Source organism: Siphateles boraxobius, unplaced genomic scaffold, assembly GCF_051911475.1.
Source record: "Siphateles boraxobius isolate OS27281-9 unplaced genomic scaffold, OSU_SipBor_1 128, whole genome shotgun sequence".
Taxonomy (NCBI): Eukaryota; Metazoa; Chordata; class Actinopteri; order Cypriniformes; family Leuciscidae; genus Siphateles; species Siphateles boraxobius.
Genome location: NW_027508731.1, coordinates 270,001 through 290,231, shown reverse-complemented (window position 1 = coordinate 290,231; position 20,231 = coordinate 270,001). Strand labels below are relative to the sequence as shown.

Sequence of the window (20,231 nt, the reverse complement as noted above, 5' to 3'; positions counted from 1 at the left end):
GGATGATTAATCGAAAAATAATCGAAACCGAAATTCAGAGCCTATAACCGACGTAATTTTACCATGTCGGTTATTTCGGTTTTTTAATCCTATTAATATTTCCGCCCACTGTGTGTTAATGTACTTTCCCCTTAAAACATATTACCGCGTGTGTAGTCACGTAACTCCGCCCCGTCCAGTCTGCGACATTGAAGCAACATGAGCCCCTTTCACACAGCGCGTTGATCCCGGGAAATTGCCAGGACAAACACCTTCTGTGTGAACGCAAACACGACCCGGGATTGATGCCAGGTTGGGGACATCGTAACATTGCCGTGTTCAGTCCCGGAACGCGCACTGTGTGAACAAAAGCCGTAATGAATGCCATGTCGTAATGATGGCGCTAAGCCGGGATCATTCGCCAGCGTGAAACGGTTCGTATTAGGCTAGTTTATGATCGAATCAGAGAAAAAAAATGCGCAAGCGTGGTTTCTCGAGAGAAATAGCACCTCATAAGCAAACTATAGACACCGCTGGGACGTCACGTGTCTTTGCGGGTTGTGTGTGTGTCTGTGTGAACGCACTCTCTTGATTCCGGAAAATCACTGGCAGTGTGAATGAACCAAAGTCAAACGAACCCGGGTCAAATCCCGGGACACTTTATCCGTGTATTTTCCGGAATCTCTGTGTGAACGGGAACTCAAACACTGAGTCAACTCAGCAACAGGAGCCGCTTGTACCAAAGAAACACGCGAAAAAAGAGAGAGACTGACAAACGCCCAGCAACACGTGCCTCCACTCCACAAAGCAGGTTTCCATAACACAAGCATTTACAAATGCTACACAATATGAAAAGGATTAGTTTTTTTAAATTTTATACAAGTTATATTTTACTTTTAAGATGGCAATATTTACAATAATTTATTTTGTTTACAAAAATAACTATTTTCTACATTTTTAGGAAACTTTCTTTTTGCATTAAAACTTAAATCACTTTTTTATAAGACGTTTTTATTTCAAGCATTGTATGCTTTGTTTGATTCAATTGTTTGAAATATTTAATAAGTAAGCATTAAAAGCTATCTGTGCGTTTCCTTATTTTAGAATCACAAAGATAGGATTATGCATTCTTTCATTAAAAAAAATAACCGTGAACATATTTACAGTACACGCCTTGCCAGTGACACATGAGAAAGAATTTTTTTTTAATAATCGTTCAATAATCGTAATCGAGGTAACTTGTTCGATTAATCGCGATTATGATTTTAGCCAAAATCGTCCAGCCCTAGTCCTGACCCTGACCTGTGTCCTGACCTGTGTACTGACCTGTGTCCTGACCCTGACCTGTGTCCTGACCCTGACCTGTGTCCTGACCCTGACCTGTGTACTGACCTGTGTCCTGACCCTGACCTGTGTCCTGACCCTGACCTGTGTACTGACCTGTGTCCTGATCCTGACCTGTGTACTGATCTGTGTCCTGATCGTGATCTGTGTCCTGATCGTGATCTGTGTCCTGATCGTGATCATTGTCCTGACCCTGACCTGTGTCCTGACCCTGACCTGTGTACTGATCCTGATCTGTGTCCTGATCCTGATCTGTGTCCTGACCCTGATCTGTGTCCTGACCCTGATCTGTGTCCTGATCCTGATCTGTGTCCTTACCTGTGTCCTGATCCTGACCTGTGTCCGGATCTGTGTCCTGACCCTGACCTGTGTCCTGATCCTGATCTGTGTCCTGATCCTGATCTGCGTCCTGATCCTGATCTGCGTCCTGATCCTGATCTGCGTCCTGATCCTGATCTGTGTCCTGATCCTGATCTGTGTCCTGATCCTGACCTGTGCCCTGACCCTGACCTGTGTCCTGATCCTGATCTGTGTCCTGATCCTGACCTGTGTCCTGACATGTGTCCTGACCTGTGTCCTGACCCTGATCTGTCCTGATCCTGATCTGTGTCCTGATCCTGATCTGTGTCCTGACCCTGGCCTGTGTCCTGATCCTTACCTGTGTCCTGACCTGTGTCCTGATCTGTGTCCTGACCCTGATCTGTGTCCTGACCCTGATCTGTGTCCTGACCCTGATCTGTGTCCTGATCCTGATCTGTGTCCTGATCCTGATCTGTGTCCTGACCTGTGTCCTGATCCTGACCTGTGTCCTGATCCTGATCTGTGTCCTGATCCTGATCTATGTCCTGATCTGTGCCCTGACCCTGACCTGTGTCCTGATCCTGATCTGTGTCCTGACCCTGACCTGTGTCCTGATCCTGATCTGTGTCCTGACCCTGACCTGTGCCCTGACCCTGACCTGTGTCCTGACCCTGACCTGTGTCCTGACCCTGACCTGTGTCCTGACCCTGACCTGTGTCCTGATCCTGATCTGTGTCCTGATCCTGATCTGTGTCCTGATCTGTGCCCTGACCCTGATCTGTGTCCTGATCCTGACCTGTGTCCTGATCCTGACCTGTGTCCTGACCCTGATCTGTGTCCTGATCCTGATCTGTGTCCTGATCCTTACCTGTGTCCTGACCTGTGTCCTGACCCTGATCTGTGTCCTGACCTGTGTCCTGACCTGTGTCCTAATCTGTGTCCTGACCCTGATCTGTGTCCTGACCCTGATCTGTGTCCAGGCCCTGATCTGTGTCCTGATCCTGATCTGTGTCCTGACCCTGTTCTGTGTCCTGATCCTGATCTGTGTCCTGACCTGTGTCCTGTTCCTGATCTGTGTCCTGACCCTGACCTGTGTCCTGATCCTGATCTGTGTCCTGACCATGATCTGTGTCCTGATCCTGATCTGTGTCCTTACCTGTGTCCTGATCCTGACCTGTGTCCGGATCTGTGTCCTGACCCTGACCTGTGTCCTGATCCTGATCTGTGTCCTGATCCTGATCTGCGTCCTGATCCTGATCTGCGTCCTGATCCTGATCTGCGTCCTGATCCTGATCTGTGTCCTGATCCTGATCTGTGTCCTGATCCTGACCTGTGCCCTGACCCTGACCTGTGTCCTGATCCTGATCTGTGTCCTGATCCTGACCTGTGTCCTGACATGTGTCCTGACCTGTGTCCTGACCCTGATCAGTCCTGATCCTGATCTGTGTCCTGATCCTGATCTGTGTCCTGACCCTGGCCTGTGTCCTGATCCTTACCTGTGTCCTGACCTGTGTCCTGATCTGTGTCCTGACCCTGATCTGTGTCCTGACCCTGATCTGTGTCCTGACCCTGATCTGTGTCCTGATCCTGATCTGTGTCCTGATCCTGATCTGTGTCCTGACCCTGATCTGTGTCCTGACCCTGATCTGTGTCCTGACCCTGACCTGTGTCCTGATCCTGATCTGTGTCCTGATCCTGATCTATGTCCTGATCTGTGCCCTGACCCTGACCTGTGTCCTGATCCTGATCTGTGTCCTGACCCTGACCTGTGCCCTGACCCTGACCTGTGTCCTGACCCTGACCTGTGTCCTGACCCTGACCTGTGTCCTGACCCTGACCTGTGTCCTGATCCTGATCTGTGTCCTGATCTGTGCCCTGACCCTGATCTGTGTCCTGATCCTGACCTGTGTCCTGATCCTGACCTGTGTCCTGACCCTGATCTGTGTCCTGATCCTGATCTGTGTCCTGATCCTTACCTGTGTCCTGACCTGTGTCCTGACCCTGATCTGTGTCCTGACCTGTGTCCTGACCTGTGTCCTAATCTGTGTCCTGACCCTGATCTGTGTCCTGACCCTGATCTGTGTCCAGGCCCTGATCTGTGTCCTGATCCTGATCTGTGTCCTGACCCTGTTCTGTGTCCTGATCCTGATCTGTGTCCTGACCTGTGTCCTGTTCCTGATCTGTGTCCTGACCCTGACCTGTGTCCTGATCCTGATCTGTGTCCTGACCATGACCTGTGTCCTGACCCTGATCTGTGTCCTGACCCTGATCTATGTCCTGATCTGTGCCCTGACCTTGACCTGTGTCCTGATCCTGATCTGTGTCATGACCCTGACCTGTGTCCTGATCCTGATCTGTGTCCTGACCCTGACCTGTGTCCTGATCTGTGTCCTGATCCTGACCTGTGTACTGATCTGTGTCCTGAACCTGATCTGTGTCCTGATCTGACCCTGTCATGATCCTGATCTGTGTCCTGACCTGTGTTCTGATCCTGACCTGTGTCCTGATCTGTGCCCTGACCCTGACCTGTGTCCTGATCCTGATCTGTGTCCTGACCTGTTTCCTGACCTGTGTCCTGATCCTGATCTGTGTCCTGACCCTGACCTGTGTCCTGATCCTGATCTGTGTCCTGACCCTCACTGTGTCCTGACCCTGATCTGTGTCCTGACATGTGTCCTGACCTGTGTCCTGACCCTGATCTGTCCTGATCCTGATCTGTGTCCTGATCCTGATCTGTGTCCTGACCCTGGCCTGTGTCCTGATCCTTACCTGTGTCCTGACCTGTGTCCTGATCTGTGTCCTGACCCTGATCTGTGTCCTGACCCTGATCTGTGCCCTGACCCTGACCTGTGTCCTGATCCTGATCTGTGTCCTGATCCTGATCTGTGTCCTGATCCTGATCTATGTCCTGACCTGTGTCCTGATCCTGATCTGTGTCCTGATCCTGATCTGCGTCCTGATCCTGATCTGCGTCCTGATCCTGATCTGCGTCCTGATCCTGATCTGTGTCCTGATCCTGATCTGTGTCCTGATCCTGACCTGTGCCCTGACCCTGACCTGTGTCCTGATCCTGATCTGTGTCCTGATCCTGACCTGTGTCCTGACATGTGTCCTGACCTGTGTCCTGACCCTGATCTGTCCTGATCCTGATCTGTGTCCTGATCCTGATCTGTGTCCTGACCCTGGCCTGTGTCCTGATCCTTACCTGTGTCCTGACCTGTGTCCTGATCTGTGTCCTGACCCTGATCTGTGTCCTGACCCTGATCTGTGTCCTGATCCTGATCTGTGTCCTGATCCTGATCTGTGTCCTGACCCTGATCTGTGTCCTGACCTGTGTCCTGATCCTGACCTGTGTCCTGATCCTGATCTGTGTCCTGATCCTGATCTATGTCCTGATCTGTGCCCTGACCCTGACCTGTGTCCTGATCCTGATCTGTGTCCTGACCCTGACCTGTGTCCTGATCCTGATCTGTGTCCTGACCCTGACCTGTGCCCTGACCCTGACCTGTGTCCTGACCCTGACCTGTGTCCTGACCCTGACCTGTGTCCTGACCCTGACCTGTGTCCTGATCCTGATCTGTGTCCTGATCCTGATCTGTGTCCTGATCTGTGCCCTGACCCTGATCTGTGTCCTGATCCTGACCTGTGTCCTGATCCTGACCTGTGTCCTGACCCTGATCTGTGTCCTGATCCTGATCTGTGTCCTGATCCTTACCTGTGTCCTGACCTGTGTCCTGACCCTGATCTGTGTCCTGACCTGTGTCCTGACCTGTGTCCTAATCTGTGTCCTGACCCTGATCTGTGTCCTGACCCTGATCTGTGTCCAGGCCCTGATCTGTGTCCTGATCCTGATCTGTGTCCTGACCCTGTTCTGTGTCCTGATCCTGATCTGTGTCCTGACCTGTGTCCTGTTCCTGATCTGTGTCCTGACCCTGACCTGTGTCCTGATCCTGATCTGTGTCCTGACCATGATCTGTGTCCTGATCCTGATCTGTGTCCTTACCTGTGTCCTGATCCTGACCTGTGTCCGGATCTGTGTCCTGACCCTGACCTGTGTCCTGATCCTGATCTGTGTCCTGATCCTGATCTGCGTCCTGATCCTGATCTGCGTCCTGATCCTGATCTGCGTCCTGATCCTGATCTGTGTCCTGATCCTGATCAGTGTCCTGATCCTGACCTGTGCCCTGACCCTGACCTGTGTCCTGATCCTGATCTGTGTCCTGATCCTGACCTGTGTCCTGACATGTGTCCTGACCTGTGTCCTGACCCTGATCAGTCCTGATCCTGATCTGTGTCCTGATCCTGATCTGTGTCCTGACCCTGGCCTGTGTCCTGATCCTTACCTGTGTCCTGACCTGTGTCCTGATCTGTGTCCTGACCCTGATCTGTGTCCTGACCCTGATCTGTGTCCTGACCCTGATCTGTGTCCTGATCCTGATCTGTGTCCTGATCCTGATCTGTGTCCTGACCCTGATCTGTGTCCTGACCTGTGTCCTGATCCTGATCTGTGTCCTGACCCTGACCTGTGTCCTGATCCTGATCTGTGTCCTGATCCTGATCTATGTCCTGATCTGTGCCCTGACCCTGACCTGTGTCCTGATCCTGATCTGTGTCCTGACCCTGACCTGTGCCCTGACCCTGACCTGTGCCCTGACCCTGACCTGTGTCCTGACCCTGACCTGTGTCCTGACCCTGACCTGTGTCCTGATCCTGATCTGTGTCCTGATCTGTGCCCTGACCCTGATCTGTGTCCTGATCCTGACCTGTGTCCTGATCCTGACCTGTGTCCTGACCCTGATCTGTGTCCTGATCCTGATCTGTGTCCTGATCCTTACCTGTGTCCTGACCTGTGTCCTGACCCTGATCTGTGTCCTGACCTGTGTCCTGACCTGTGTCCTAATCTGTGTCCTGACCCTGATCTGTGTCCTGACCCTGATCTGTGTCCAGGCCCTGATCTGTGTCCTGATCCTGATCTGTGTCCTGACCCTGTTCTGTGTCCTGATCCTGATCTGTGTCCTGACCTGTGTCCTGTTCCTGATCTGTGTCCTGACCCTGACCTGTGTCCTGATCCTGATCTGTGTCCTGACCATGACCTGTGTCCTGACCCTGATCTGTGTCCTGACCCTGATCTATGTCCTGATCTGTGCCCTGACCTTGACCTGTGTCCTGATCCTGATCTGTGTCATGACCCTGACCTGTGTCCTGATCCTGATCTGTGTCCTGACCCTGACCTGTGTCCTGATCTGTGTCCTGATCCTGACCTGTGTACTGATCTGTGTCCTGAACCTGATCTGTGTCCTGATCTGACCCTGTCATGATCCTGATCTGTGTCCTGACCTGTGTTCTGATCCTGACCTGTGTCCTGATCTGTGCCCTGACCCTGACCTGTGTCCTGATCCTGATCTGTGTCCTGACCTGTTTCCTGACCTGTGTCCTGATCCTGATCTGTGTCCTGACCCTGACCTGTGTCCTGATCCTGATCTGTGTCCTGACCCTCACTGTGTCCTGACCCTGATCTGTGTCCTGACATGTGTCCTGACCTGTGTCCTGACCCTGATCTGTCCTGATCCTGATCTGTGTCCTGATCCTGATCTGTGTCCTGACCCTGGCCTGTGTCCTGATCCTTACCTGTGTCCTGACCTGTGTCCTGATCTGTGTCCTGACCCTGATCTGTGTCCTGACCCTGATCTGTGTCCTGACCCTGATCTGTGTCCTGATCCTGATCTGTGTCCTGATCCTGATCTGTGTCCTGACCCTGATCTGTGTCCTGACCTGTGTCCTGATCCTGATCTGTGTCCTGACCCTGACCTGTGTCCTGATCCTGATCTGTGTCCTGATCCTGATCTATGTCCTGATCTGTGCCCTGACCCTGACCTGTGTCCTGATCCTGATCTGTGTCCTGACCCTGACCTGTGTCCTGATCCTGACCTGTGTCCTGACCCTGACCTGTGTCCTGACCCTGACCTGTGTCCTGACCCTGACCTGTGTCCTGATCCTGATCTGTGTCCTGATCCTGATCTGTGTCCTGATCTGTGCCCTGACCCTGATCTGTGTCCTGATCCTGACCTGTGTCCTGATCCTGACCTGTGTCCTGACCCTGATCTGTGTCCTGATCCTGATCTGTGTCCTGATCCTTACCTGTGTCCTGACCTGTGTCCTGACCCTGATCTGTGTCCTGACCTGTGTCCTGACCTGTGTCCTAATCTGTGTCCTGACCCTGATCTGTGTCCTGACCCTGATCTGTGTCCAGGCCCTGATCTGTGTCCTGATCCTGATCTGTGTCCTGACCCTGTTCTGTGTCCTGATCCTGATCTGTGTCCTGACCTGTGTCCTGTTCCTGATCTGTGTCCTGACCCTGACCTGTGTCCTGATCCTGATCTGTGTCCTGACCATGACCTGTGTCCTGACCCTGATCTGTGTCCTGATCCTGATCTATGTCCTGATCTGTGCCCTGACCTTGACCTGTGTCCTGATCCTGATCTGTGTCATGACCCTGACCTGTGTCCTGATCCTGATCTGTGTCCTGACCCTGACCTGTGTCCTGATCTGTGTCCTGATCCTGACCTGTGTACTGATCTGTGTCCTGAACCTGATCTGTGTCCTGATCTGACCCTGTCATGATCCTGATCTGTGTCCTGACCTGTGTTCTGATCCTGACCTGTGTCCTGATCTGTGCCCTGACCCTGACCTGTGTCCTGATCCTGATCTGTGTCCTGACCTGTTTCCTGACCTGTGTCCTGATCCTGATCTGTGTCCTGACCCTGACCTGTGTCCTGATCCTGATCTGTGTCCTGACCCTCACTGTGTCCTGACCCTGATCTGTGTCCTGATCCTGATCTGTGTCCTGACCCTGATCTGTGTCCTGACCTGTGTCCTGACCCTGACCCGTGTCCTGACCCTGATCTGTGTCCTGACCCTGATCTGTGTCCTGACCCTGACCCGTGTCCTGATCCTGATCTGTGTCCTGATCCTGATCTGTGTCCTGATCCTGATCTGTGTCCTGATCCTGATCTGTGTCCTGACCCTGAGCCGTGTCCTGACCCTGATCTGTGTCCTGACCCTGATCTGTGTCCTGATCCTGATCTGTGTCCTGATCCTGATCTGTGTCCTGATCCTGATCTGTGTCCTGACCCTGATCTGTGTCCTGACCTGTGTCCTGACCCTGACCTGTGTCGTGATCCTGATCTGTGTCCTGATCTGTGTCCTGATCTGTGTCCTGATCTGTGTCCTGATCTGTGTCCTGACCATGACCTGTGTCCTGATCGGTGTCCTGACCCTGATCTGTGTCCTGATCCTGATCTGTGTCCTGACCTGTCTCCTGACCCTGACCTGTGTCCCGATCCTGACCTGTGTCCTGACCCTGATTTGTGTCCTGATCCTGATCTGACCCTGTCCAGACCCTGATCTGTGTACGGCATGTTCGTTGAATCCTGTCCGGATTTATTCAGTAAAAGCAAACCACACATATAACGGCTGCTGGATGAACAAATGATGCTGTTGTGAACATGACAGAACAGATAACATGACTCTCACCCCCCAGTGGTGCATCATGGGACTGGGGCTTGTCCTTCCTCCACTCGGACACGGCATCCAGAACAGCATTGAAGTGGAAGTCCATGCGCTTGTCCAGAGCCGGATCCGTGACGAGTCCACCATCCTGGATCAGCTCACAGCGCACACCCAACCTGTGCATCTGTAGACCCAGCTGAATACAGGAGAACACAGGTGTGTGGATGTGAATGTGTGTGTGTGTGTGTGTGTGTGTGTGTGTGAGTGAGTGAGTGAGTGTGTGTGTGTGTGTGTGAGAGTGAAAGTGAGTGAGTGAGTGAGTGTGTTTGTTTGTGTGTGTGTGTGTGTGTGTGTGTGTGTTACTCACCTGCTCACACATCAGAGCGATAGGATTGTTCACGCAGCCGTTCACGATCTGAGCTCCTCGTCCGACCGTCATTCCCAGCGACGAATCATCCCAAACTCTGCCTCCGATTCGCTCCCTGGCCTCCAGAACCACCACCTGACGACCAATCCGAAAACAGAGGCAATAGTTTTTACATTTTACCCAGCAGAGACAGCCTATGAAGAAATTAACTGTTATATATACTGTATATATGGACAAAAGCATCAGGACACCGGAGCATCACACCAACAGCGACTGCAATGACATCACATCCTAAATACAGACGGTGATGTAGAGTTGCCCCACCATGACACTCTTCGCTGAGGCTTTCCACAAGATCTTGGAGTGTTTAATTTTTTTAAATTTTTTTTTAGCATTTTTGCCTTTTATTACGGTAGGACAGTATGTAGACAGGAAGTGAAGTGGGAGAGAGAGAGGGGGACGGGATCGGGAAGGTCCGTGATGCAGGACTGGAACTCGGGTCGGCTGAAGCACAGCGGCGCTTTGTGTCAGCGCTGCCCACGAGACCATCGGCAGCAACAGGGTTTGGAGTGTTTCTGTGCAAATATTTTGCCCTTTCATCCAGTAGAGATGGGCAGTCGTGGCCTGAAGCTCAGAGAGTCACTGCTGCTAATGTGTGCACTAACTGTGTTACTATACTCAGCCTTCACACGTCCCTCTCTGTGAGCCCTGGCTCTCGATCTCGGCTCTTTCATCCCACAGCTGTTGGACGGGTTCGAGCTCAGGGATTTGTGTGGGCCGGTCCAGTTCTTCCACACCGCACTCACCCAGACATGTCTTTATGGGCCTTCTTTTCTGCACTGGGCCACAGGCATGCTGGGATAGAACAGAGCCTCCCCAAACTGTTCCCACAGAGTCGGAAGCACAGCACTGTCAGAAATGTGTTATGAGCCTATAGCCCTGAGAAAGGCTCATTATATGCAGACGACACCCAGTTATATCTACCCTTAAAACCAACTGTCCCTGCTGCTGTAGATAAGCTGGTGGAGTGTCTCGGGGAGATTAAAAGGTGGATGTCTGCAAATATTCTGTCTCTAAATGAATCTAAAACAGAATTGATTTTATTTGGTCCTTCTGAGTCTGCAGACACATCGAAAATTAAATTGGGTACACTATCCCCTTATCTGAAGCATCAAGTAAAAAATCTAGGTATAACTTGTGATAGTGCGTTAAGATTTGACAAGCAGATCAATCTAGTAGTTAAAATGAGTTTCTTCCAGTTAAGACTAGTTGCTAAAATTAAGCCCTTTGTAACACAGAAGGACCTGGAAAAAATAGTCCATGCATTAATTTTTTCAAGACTGGACTATGGTAATGCATTGTACTATGTGTTCAACAAAAAAGTCTACACAGATTACAACTAGTACAAAATGCGGCCGCTAGACTCCTGACAGGCACTCGAAAATTCGAGCATAACACTTCAATATTACACAAAATCCATTGGTTGCCAGTTTCATATAGAATTAATTTTAAGATACTCTTATTTGTTTTTAAAGCATTACATGGTATTGCCCCTACTTATATAGCTGATCTTATCCAGGTACATAAACCAAAAAGAGCATTGCGCTCGGAATCAACAAATCTCCTGGTGGTCCCGCGAACGTACAGGAAGAGGAGAGGAGACCGCGCCTTTACAGCGGTTGCCCCCAGGCTGTGGAATTGTCTACCCCGTTATATTAGGGAATGTTCCTCTATTACTGAGTTTAAAGGTCATTTAAAAACTTACTTCTTCACTTTGGCATTTGATTGTCCATGAGTATGTGCTGGTGTAATAGGTTTTTATTAACGCCGCTTAGATGTTGAGGTGTCCATGGCAATGCGTAGAATTTAACTGTGATGTGCTGATTGTTATTTTATCTTATATACAGCACTGTGGTCAACTCTTGTTGTATTATTATGTGCTCTATAAATAAATTGAACCTTGAAAGAGCCCCGCACCACTACCCCCTCTCCCATCAGATTGAGAGTGAGTGTGTGTATGTGTGTGTGTGACTGTGTGTGTGTCCTCCCATCAGACTGAGAGTGTGTGTGTGTGTGTGTGTCCTCCCATCAGACTGAGAGTGTGTGTGTGTGTGTGTGTCCTCCCATCAGACTGAGAGTGTGTGTGTGTGTGTGTGTGTGTGAGACTGTGTGTGTGACTCCGACTCTGTTATAAATATGTTAGACCTATCACTTCTGCCACGAAATATTCCTTTATTAATAATATTCCTGATCAGTTTCATCGTCTCAGCATCCCAGATAGCTTAGAAGAACTCGATATTGCAACAGAAATTTTTAACTCACTCTTTTCCAGCACTTTTGACGCAGTTGCTCTGTTGCGCTTAAAGAAGATTAAAGAAAATAGTCCAACACCGTGGTACAACGAGCACACTCAGGCCCTTAAGAGAGTAGCCAGAAAAATGGAGCGCAACTGGAAGAAAACAAAACTAGAGGTATTTCGGATTTCATGGAAGGAGAGCTCGATTGCTTACAGAGAGGCTTTAAAAGCTGCTAGATCTGCTTATTTTTCAACCCTATTAGAAGAAAATAAACATAATCCAAGGTATTTATTTGAAAAAGCTGGTAAACTAACGAAAAAGAAAGCTTCAAGCCCAGAAGTTTCCAAGAAACACAGCAGTAATGACTTTAAGAAGTTTTTCACTTATAAGATTGATAATATCAGGGACAAAATTATAACTATGCAACCGTCTACTACAGCATCGCATCAGGGAGTGCATTATAGTCTCCCCGAGGTAAAATTTGATTCATTTGTTGCTATAGGAGAGGAAGAATTTAGCAAAATCGTTAACTCATCTAAATCGACAACATGTATGTTAGACCCTATACCGACTAAACTACTGAAAGAGATGCTTCCAGAAGTCATAGATCCTCTTCTCAATATCATTAATTCATCTTTGTCTCTAGGATACGTACCAAAAACCTTTAAGCTGGCTATGATTAAACCGCTTGTTAAAAAAACGCAACTTGATCCTACAGAATTAGTCAATTACAGGCCGATCTCAAATCTACCTTTTCTGTCAAAGATATTAGAAAAAGCAGTATCCTCACAACTGTGTTCCTTTCTTGAAGGAAATGATATCTGCGAGGATTTCCAGTCCGGATTTAGACCGTATCATAGCATTGAGACAGCTCTCATTAGAGTCACAAATGATTTGCTCTTATCATCCGATCGTGGTTGTATCTCTATTAGTGTTACTGGATCTTAGTGCTGCATTTGACACCATTGACCACAACATTCTCTTAAATAGACTTGAAAACTATGTTGGCATTAGTGGAATTGCACTAGCATGGTTTAAATCATATTTATCTGACCGTTATCAGTTTGTAGCAGTAAATGAAGAGATGTCTTATCGATCACGAGTTCAGTATGGCGTACCACAAGGCTCAGTACTAGGCCCGCTGCTGTTCACTCTGTACATGCTACCTTTAGGAGATATCATTAGGAAACATGGAATTAGTTTTCACTGTTATGCTGATGATACTCAGCTCTATATTTCTTCCAAACCTAACGAAACTCACCAATTCAGAAAATTATCGGAATGCATAGCTGATATAAAAAATTGGATGACTAGTAATTTCCTACTACTAAATTCTGAAAAAACAGAGATTCTAATTATTGGACAAAAAACTTCCACACGTAATAACCTAGAATACCGTCTAACACTTGATGCTGCTCTGTTAAGTCTTAGTTGTCAGTTAGGAACCTGTGTGTGTGTGTGTGTCTGTGTGTGTGTGTGTGTGTGTGTGTGTGTGTGTGTGTGTGTGTGTGTGTGCTCTTTGATACCAATCTTTCATTTGAAACTCATGTGTCTAGTGTCTGTAAAACCGCATTTTTCCATCTTAAAAATATATCTAAATTACGTCATATGTTCTCATTGACAAATGCGGAACAACTAGTTCATGCGTTCATGACATCAAGGCTAGATTATTGTAATGCTCTACTGGGTGGTTGCCCTGCACGCTTAATAAACAAACTACAGCTGGTCCAAAACGCAGCCGCTAGAGTTCTTACCAGAACCAGGAAGTACGACCATATTAGCCCGGTTCTGTCAACACTGCATTGGCTCCCTATTAAACATCGTATAAATTTTAAAATATTGCTGATTACTTACAAAGCACTAAATGGTTTAGCTCCCCAGTACTTAAGCGAGCTCTTAACGCATTATAGTCCTTCACGTCTATTGCGATCTCAAAACTCCGGCCAGTTGATAATACCTAGAATATCTAAATCGACTGCTGGCGGTAGATCCTTTTCCTATTTAGCACCAAAACTTTGGAACAATCTTCCTAACATTGTTCGGGAAGCAGACACAGTCTGTCAGTTCAAATCTAGACTAAAAACACATCTCTTTGGCTTAGCATTCACATAACACATTATAGACTTCTATAATTCAATATTAGGCTGCATAGTTTAGATCAGCCGGAACCGGGAACACTTCCCATAAATCCTGATGTACTTCTTACATCATAAGAAGGATGGCGTCTACGCTAATATTAGTCTCTCTGTTTATCCCGAGGTTTACCGCAAACCGCCGGATCCAGGCCATATCCAGATCTGAGGAAGGACCATCACATGGACACGACGACAACACATCCCTGAAGTGCCAGCCTCATCAACACTGTGAAGGCCTCATGGACACCTCAACAAACTCATCTCCATACCGGCGTGATGACTCCGACCCCTAACCAGATGAACTGGATAAATATTGTGAAAGTTCTGATCCAATCTGACTTCTGACCTATAATGCTGCCTAAATCATAATCATACACTGTTTGTTTGTTGGCCAAAGGAGGACTGCCCCCCCGACTGAGCCTGCGTTCTCCCAAGGTTTTTTTCTCCATTCTGTCACTGATGGAGTTTTGGTTCCTTCACTGTCGCCTTTTTTCACCTTTATTCGCCATTGGCTTTTGGCTTGCTTAGTTGGGGACATTTAACATTTAATTTTGAATTTAACAATATTATTACAACTTTACTTTCCTGTTATCTCTGTAAAGCTGCTTTGAAACATTTTGTGTTGTAAAACCGTTATATAAATAAAGGTGACTTGATCAGCCTGAGAGTGTGTGTGTGTGTGAGTGAGTGACAGACAGAGTGAGTGAGTGAGTGAGTGAGTGAGTGAGTGAGTGAGTGAGTGAGTGAGTGAGTGAGTGAGTGAGTGAGTGAGTGTGTGTGTGTGTGTGTGTGTGTGTGTGTGTGTGAGTGACAGACAGAGTGTGTGTGTGTGTGTGTGTGAGTGGGTGAGTGACAGACAGAGTGTGTGTGTGTGTGTATGTGTGTGTGTATGTAACTGTGCGTGTGTGTGTGTGTGTGTGTGTGTGTGTGTGTGTGTGTGTGTGTGTGTGTCATACCTGCATACCGAAGTTCTGGAGCTGGCGAGCAGTAGCGAGACCCGCAGCACCGGCGCCGATGACCAGCACCTTCTGCTCACACACACACACACACACACACACACACACACACACACACACACACACACACACACACACACACACACACACACACACACACACACACACACACACACACACACACACACACACACACACACACTTCATATGTTCATATGTGAATCTCACTCAAGACATTAACAGGCCGTTCACACAGAAAGGGTTTATCACTGCACTGCTTCTCCATGTTTTTTCTGTGTAAACTGTTATGACTGGCTCAACATGAGGAGGACACTTCACAATACTGGCTTCATGCACTAAACATGCGGACGCGTCTGACGTCTCCAGTGTTCGGTCTCGTATCGCTCACGACATTATAAAAACATGCCGCTCAGGTCAAGGGTTTAAAACACATTACTGCCTCACGGTTTCAAGAGTTCTGTATGAACGGCCTCTGAGGTTCTTACACTGTGACACTATTTTCATGACAATCAAAAACATTTTTCCGTAAATTTTCATGAGTGTCGGATATTAGTTTGTGGTTCTTCTCAATGATGATTCTCCAGATTCTCACTCATTCCTGTGAAACAGAGCGAGTGTGTGTCAGCGGCTCACGTTGTGCTGGGACTCGGGTAGCAGGGGCCGCTTGACCTGCAGAACTCCCGTGTTGATCAGGCCCTTCCGGGTCATGAAGTCCAGAACTCGCTCCAGCTCCTGCACACAGCGGATCCGCACCAGACCGCGCACAATCACATGAGGAGCGCATCTCTGCAGGGTCAGAACCTCCTGCAACACACACACACACAACAGAACACCCTGAAACACACACACACAACAGAACACCCTGAAACACACACACACACAACAGAACATCAAAACACACACACACACACACAACCTCCTGCAACACACATACAACAGAACATCAACACACACACACACACACACACAACAGAACACCCTGAAACACACACACACAACAGAACATCAAAACACACACACACAACCTCCTGCAACACACACAACAGAACATCAAAACACACACACACACACACACACACACAACCTCCTGCAACACACACACAACAGAATATCAAAACACACACACACACACAACAGAATATCAAAACACACACACACACACACACACACAACCTCCTGCAACACACACACACAACAGAACACCCTGAAACACACACACACAACAGAACACCCTGAAACACACACACACAACAGAACACCCTGAAACACACACACACACAACAGAACATCAAAACACACACACACACACACAACCTCCTGCAACACACATACAACAGAACATCAACACACACACACACACACACACAACAGAACATCAAAACACACACACACAACCTCCTGCAACACACACAACAGAACATCAAAACACACACACACACACACACACACACACACAACCTCCTGCAACACACACACAACAGAATATCAAAACACACACACACACACAACAGAATATCAAAACACACACACACACACACACACACAACCTCCTGCAACACACACACACAACAGAACACCCTGAAACACACACACACACAAGAACACCCTGAAACACACACACACAACAGAACATCAAAACACACACACACACACACACACACACACACACAACCTCCTGCAACACACACACAACAGAACATCAACACACACACACAACAGAACATCAAAACACACACACACACACACACACACACACAACCTCCTGCAACACACACACAACAGAACATCAACACACACTAGGGGTGCAACGGATCAAAAAACTCACGGTTCGGATCGTTTCCCGGATCAGCAAAAAAATAAAAAATAAATTGCCTCATGTCTGCACCTATAAACACACTGATAGCTAGGCCTTTCACGATAACAAATTTTGCTGGACGATAAATTGTCCAAGAAATTATTGCGATAAACGATAATATTGATAATAAACGATAATATTGTCGTTCTGAGACCATTTTCATCTAAAATAATGATAATGGCATAATAATGCAGGTATACCTTTTCAAAGATCAATAAACTTATTTCTATAGACTATTTAACACTGAAAACATTTTAAATATCCGCAATAAATGAACAAAACCAAAAACAATAAAAGCAATGGACTCTCATTCTCTGTTAACAAAAAATGCACTTACCAATGTGTGACTTATGTTCACACTGAGAATCATATGCATCATGTACTGTGTGAGCATGCGTCTCATATGAGTATGTGCGCTAGTGTGTGTGCTCGAGTCTCATGAGTATGTTCGCGGAGAGTTTGTGTGTGTGCTCGCGTCTCATTGAGTTTGTGCGCGAGTTTGTGTGTGTGTGCTCGTCTCATATGAGTATGTGCGTGGAGAGTTTGTGTGTGCGCGAGTTTGTGTGTATGCGCGTCTCTCATGATTATGTGCGTGGAGAGTTTGCGTGTGCGCGCATCTCGTGTGTGTAAAGTTTGCGTGTACGTGAGTGAGCGACTTTAGGTGTGTCTGTGCATTTCATATGTATTTGTTTGAGCTTTCAGCAGTATACATGCATGTTTGACTACTTAGTATAGGTGTCTGCAAGTGTTTCATATATATGTGCGTGAATGAAGTTTGATTTAAGCCGTAGATGGCACCTCATATGAGGGAGAGAGAGTGCGCGCGAGAGAGAGAGGGTCGAGCGAGGGGTAGTGCTGCGCGAACGCCGTTTGTGATGGCTTTAGCCCGCTCTGATTGTGCAACAAGGGGCTGCTTAAATGCCGCGGTGATAAGCGGTTGTTGAGCAGCCTTCGTTTTCACTCCTGTGAGTGAAACATCGGGGCGATGTCGCTTCAAATGCGTGGCCATGCTGCCACAGTGCCTACACACCGTCACGGGTTTTATCCACTAACCTCTTTCCTTAATCATTATATTTGACAGGGAAGCCAACATGCTCCCATACAGGGGATTTAAATGACGCGGGGCGTTCAAGCTCCTCCGTTCGCCATGATCACGCTGTGTGTGGATTGAATATGCGCACAATTTTTTTTTTTTCATAAATCAATCAGCGGATCACGCGTGTGCCGAACCGAAGATATTGATCCGAACGGATCACGGATCAATGATGATCCGTTGCACCACTACAACACACACACACACACACACAACACACACACACACACACACACACACACACACACACACACACACACACACACACACACACAACAGAACACCCTGAAAACACACACACAACAGAACAGAACATCAAAACACACACACACACACAACCTCCTGCAAAACACACACAACAGAACATCAACACACACACAAACAACATAACACCCTGAAACACACACACAACAGAACATCAAAACACACACACACACACACACACACACAACCTCCTGCAACACACACATACACAACATAACATCAACACACACACACACACACACACAACAGAACATCAACACACACACACACAACAGATCAACACACACACACACACACACAAAAGAACATCAACACACACACACACACACACGAAAGAACATCAACACACACACACACACAACAGAACATCAACACACACACACAAAAGAACATCAACACACACACACAACTGAACATCAAAACAGACACACAACAGAACATCAACACACACACAACAGAACATCAACACACACACACAACAGAACATCAACACACACACACAACAGAACATCAACACACACAAACACAACAGATCAACACACACACACACACACACACACACACACACACAACAGAACCTCCTGCAACACACACACACAACAGATCAACACACACACACACACACACACAACAGAACATTAACACACACACACTCTCTCTCTCTCTCACACACACACACACACACACTCTCTCTCTCTCTCTCACACACACACACACACACACACACACACACACACACACACACACACACACACACACAGCAGAACCTCCTGCAACACAAAAAACAGAACCTCAACACACACAACAGATCAACACACACACACACACACACACACACACACACACAACAGAAACTCCTGCAACAGCAAACACAACAGAAAATCACACTCAACAGATTAGTAACACACACACAACAGAACTTCAACACACACAACAGAACCTCCTGCAACACACACACACACTCAACAGAACCTCCTGCAAAACACACACACACACACACACACACACAACAGAACTTCAACACACTCAACAGAACCTAGTGCAACACACACACAACAGAACCTCCTGCAACACACACACACACACACACACACACACACACACACAACAGAACCTCAACACACACAACAGAACCTCCTGCAACACACACACTCAACAGAACCTAGTGCAACACACACACAACAGAACCTCCTGCAACACAAACAAACACACACACACACACACAACAGAACCTCAACACACTCAACAGAACCTCCTGCAACACACACACAACAGAACCTCCTGCAACACACACACACACACAACAGAACCTCAACACACTCAACAGAACCTCCTGCAACACACACACACACAACAGAACTTCAACACACACACACACACACACACACACACACACACACACACACACACACACACACACACACACACACACACACACACACAACCTCCTGCAACACACATACAACAGAACATCAAAACACACACACACACACACACACAACCTCCTGCAACACACACACACAACAGAACACCCTGAAACACACACACACAACAGAACATCAAAACACACACACACACACACACACACAACCTCCTGCAACACACACACACACACAACAGAACACCCTGAAACACACACACAACAGAACCTCCTGCAACACACACACACACAACAGAACTTCAACACACACACACACACACACACACACACACACACACACACACACAACAGAACACCCTGAAACACACACACACAACAGAACATCAAAACACACACACACACACAACCTCCTGCAACACACACACACAACAGAACACCCTGAAACACACACACACAACAGAACATCAAAACACACACACACACACACAACCTCCTGCAACACACACACACACACACACACACACACAACAGAACACCCTGAAACACACACACACAACACCCTGAAACACACACACACAACAGAACATCAAAACACACACACACACACAACCTCCTGCAACACACACACAACAGAACATCAACACACACACACACACACACACACACACACACACACACACACCAGAACACCCTGAAAACACACACACAACAGAACAGAACATCAAAACAC

General features: G+C 47.8%; 1 protein-coding gene across 2 annotated transcripts in view; it reads right to left on the bottom strand.

The window, feature by feature from the left end:
• kdm1b (lysine demethylase 1B) overlaps nt 1-20,231 on the bottom strand; it is a 63,108-nt gene that overhangs the window by 11,699 nt on the left and 31,178 nt on the right. For both annotated transcript variants that reach the window (XM_077225198.1, XM_077225199.1), the window contains exons 10-13: nt 15,542-15,712; nt 14,888-14,959; nt 9,500-9,634; nt 9,157-9,328 (exon numbers count right to left, since the gene is read on the bottom strand). In XM_077225198.1, the coding sequence (XP_077081313.1) occupies nt 9,157-9,328; nt 9,500-9,634; nt 14,888-14,959; nt 15,542-15,712 (550 nt within the window). The remainder of the gene's footprint in view (nt 1-9,156; nt 9,329-9,499; nt 9,635-14,887; nt 14,960-15,541; nt 15,713-20,231) is intronic.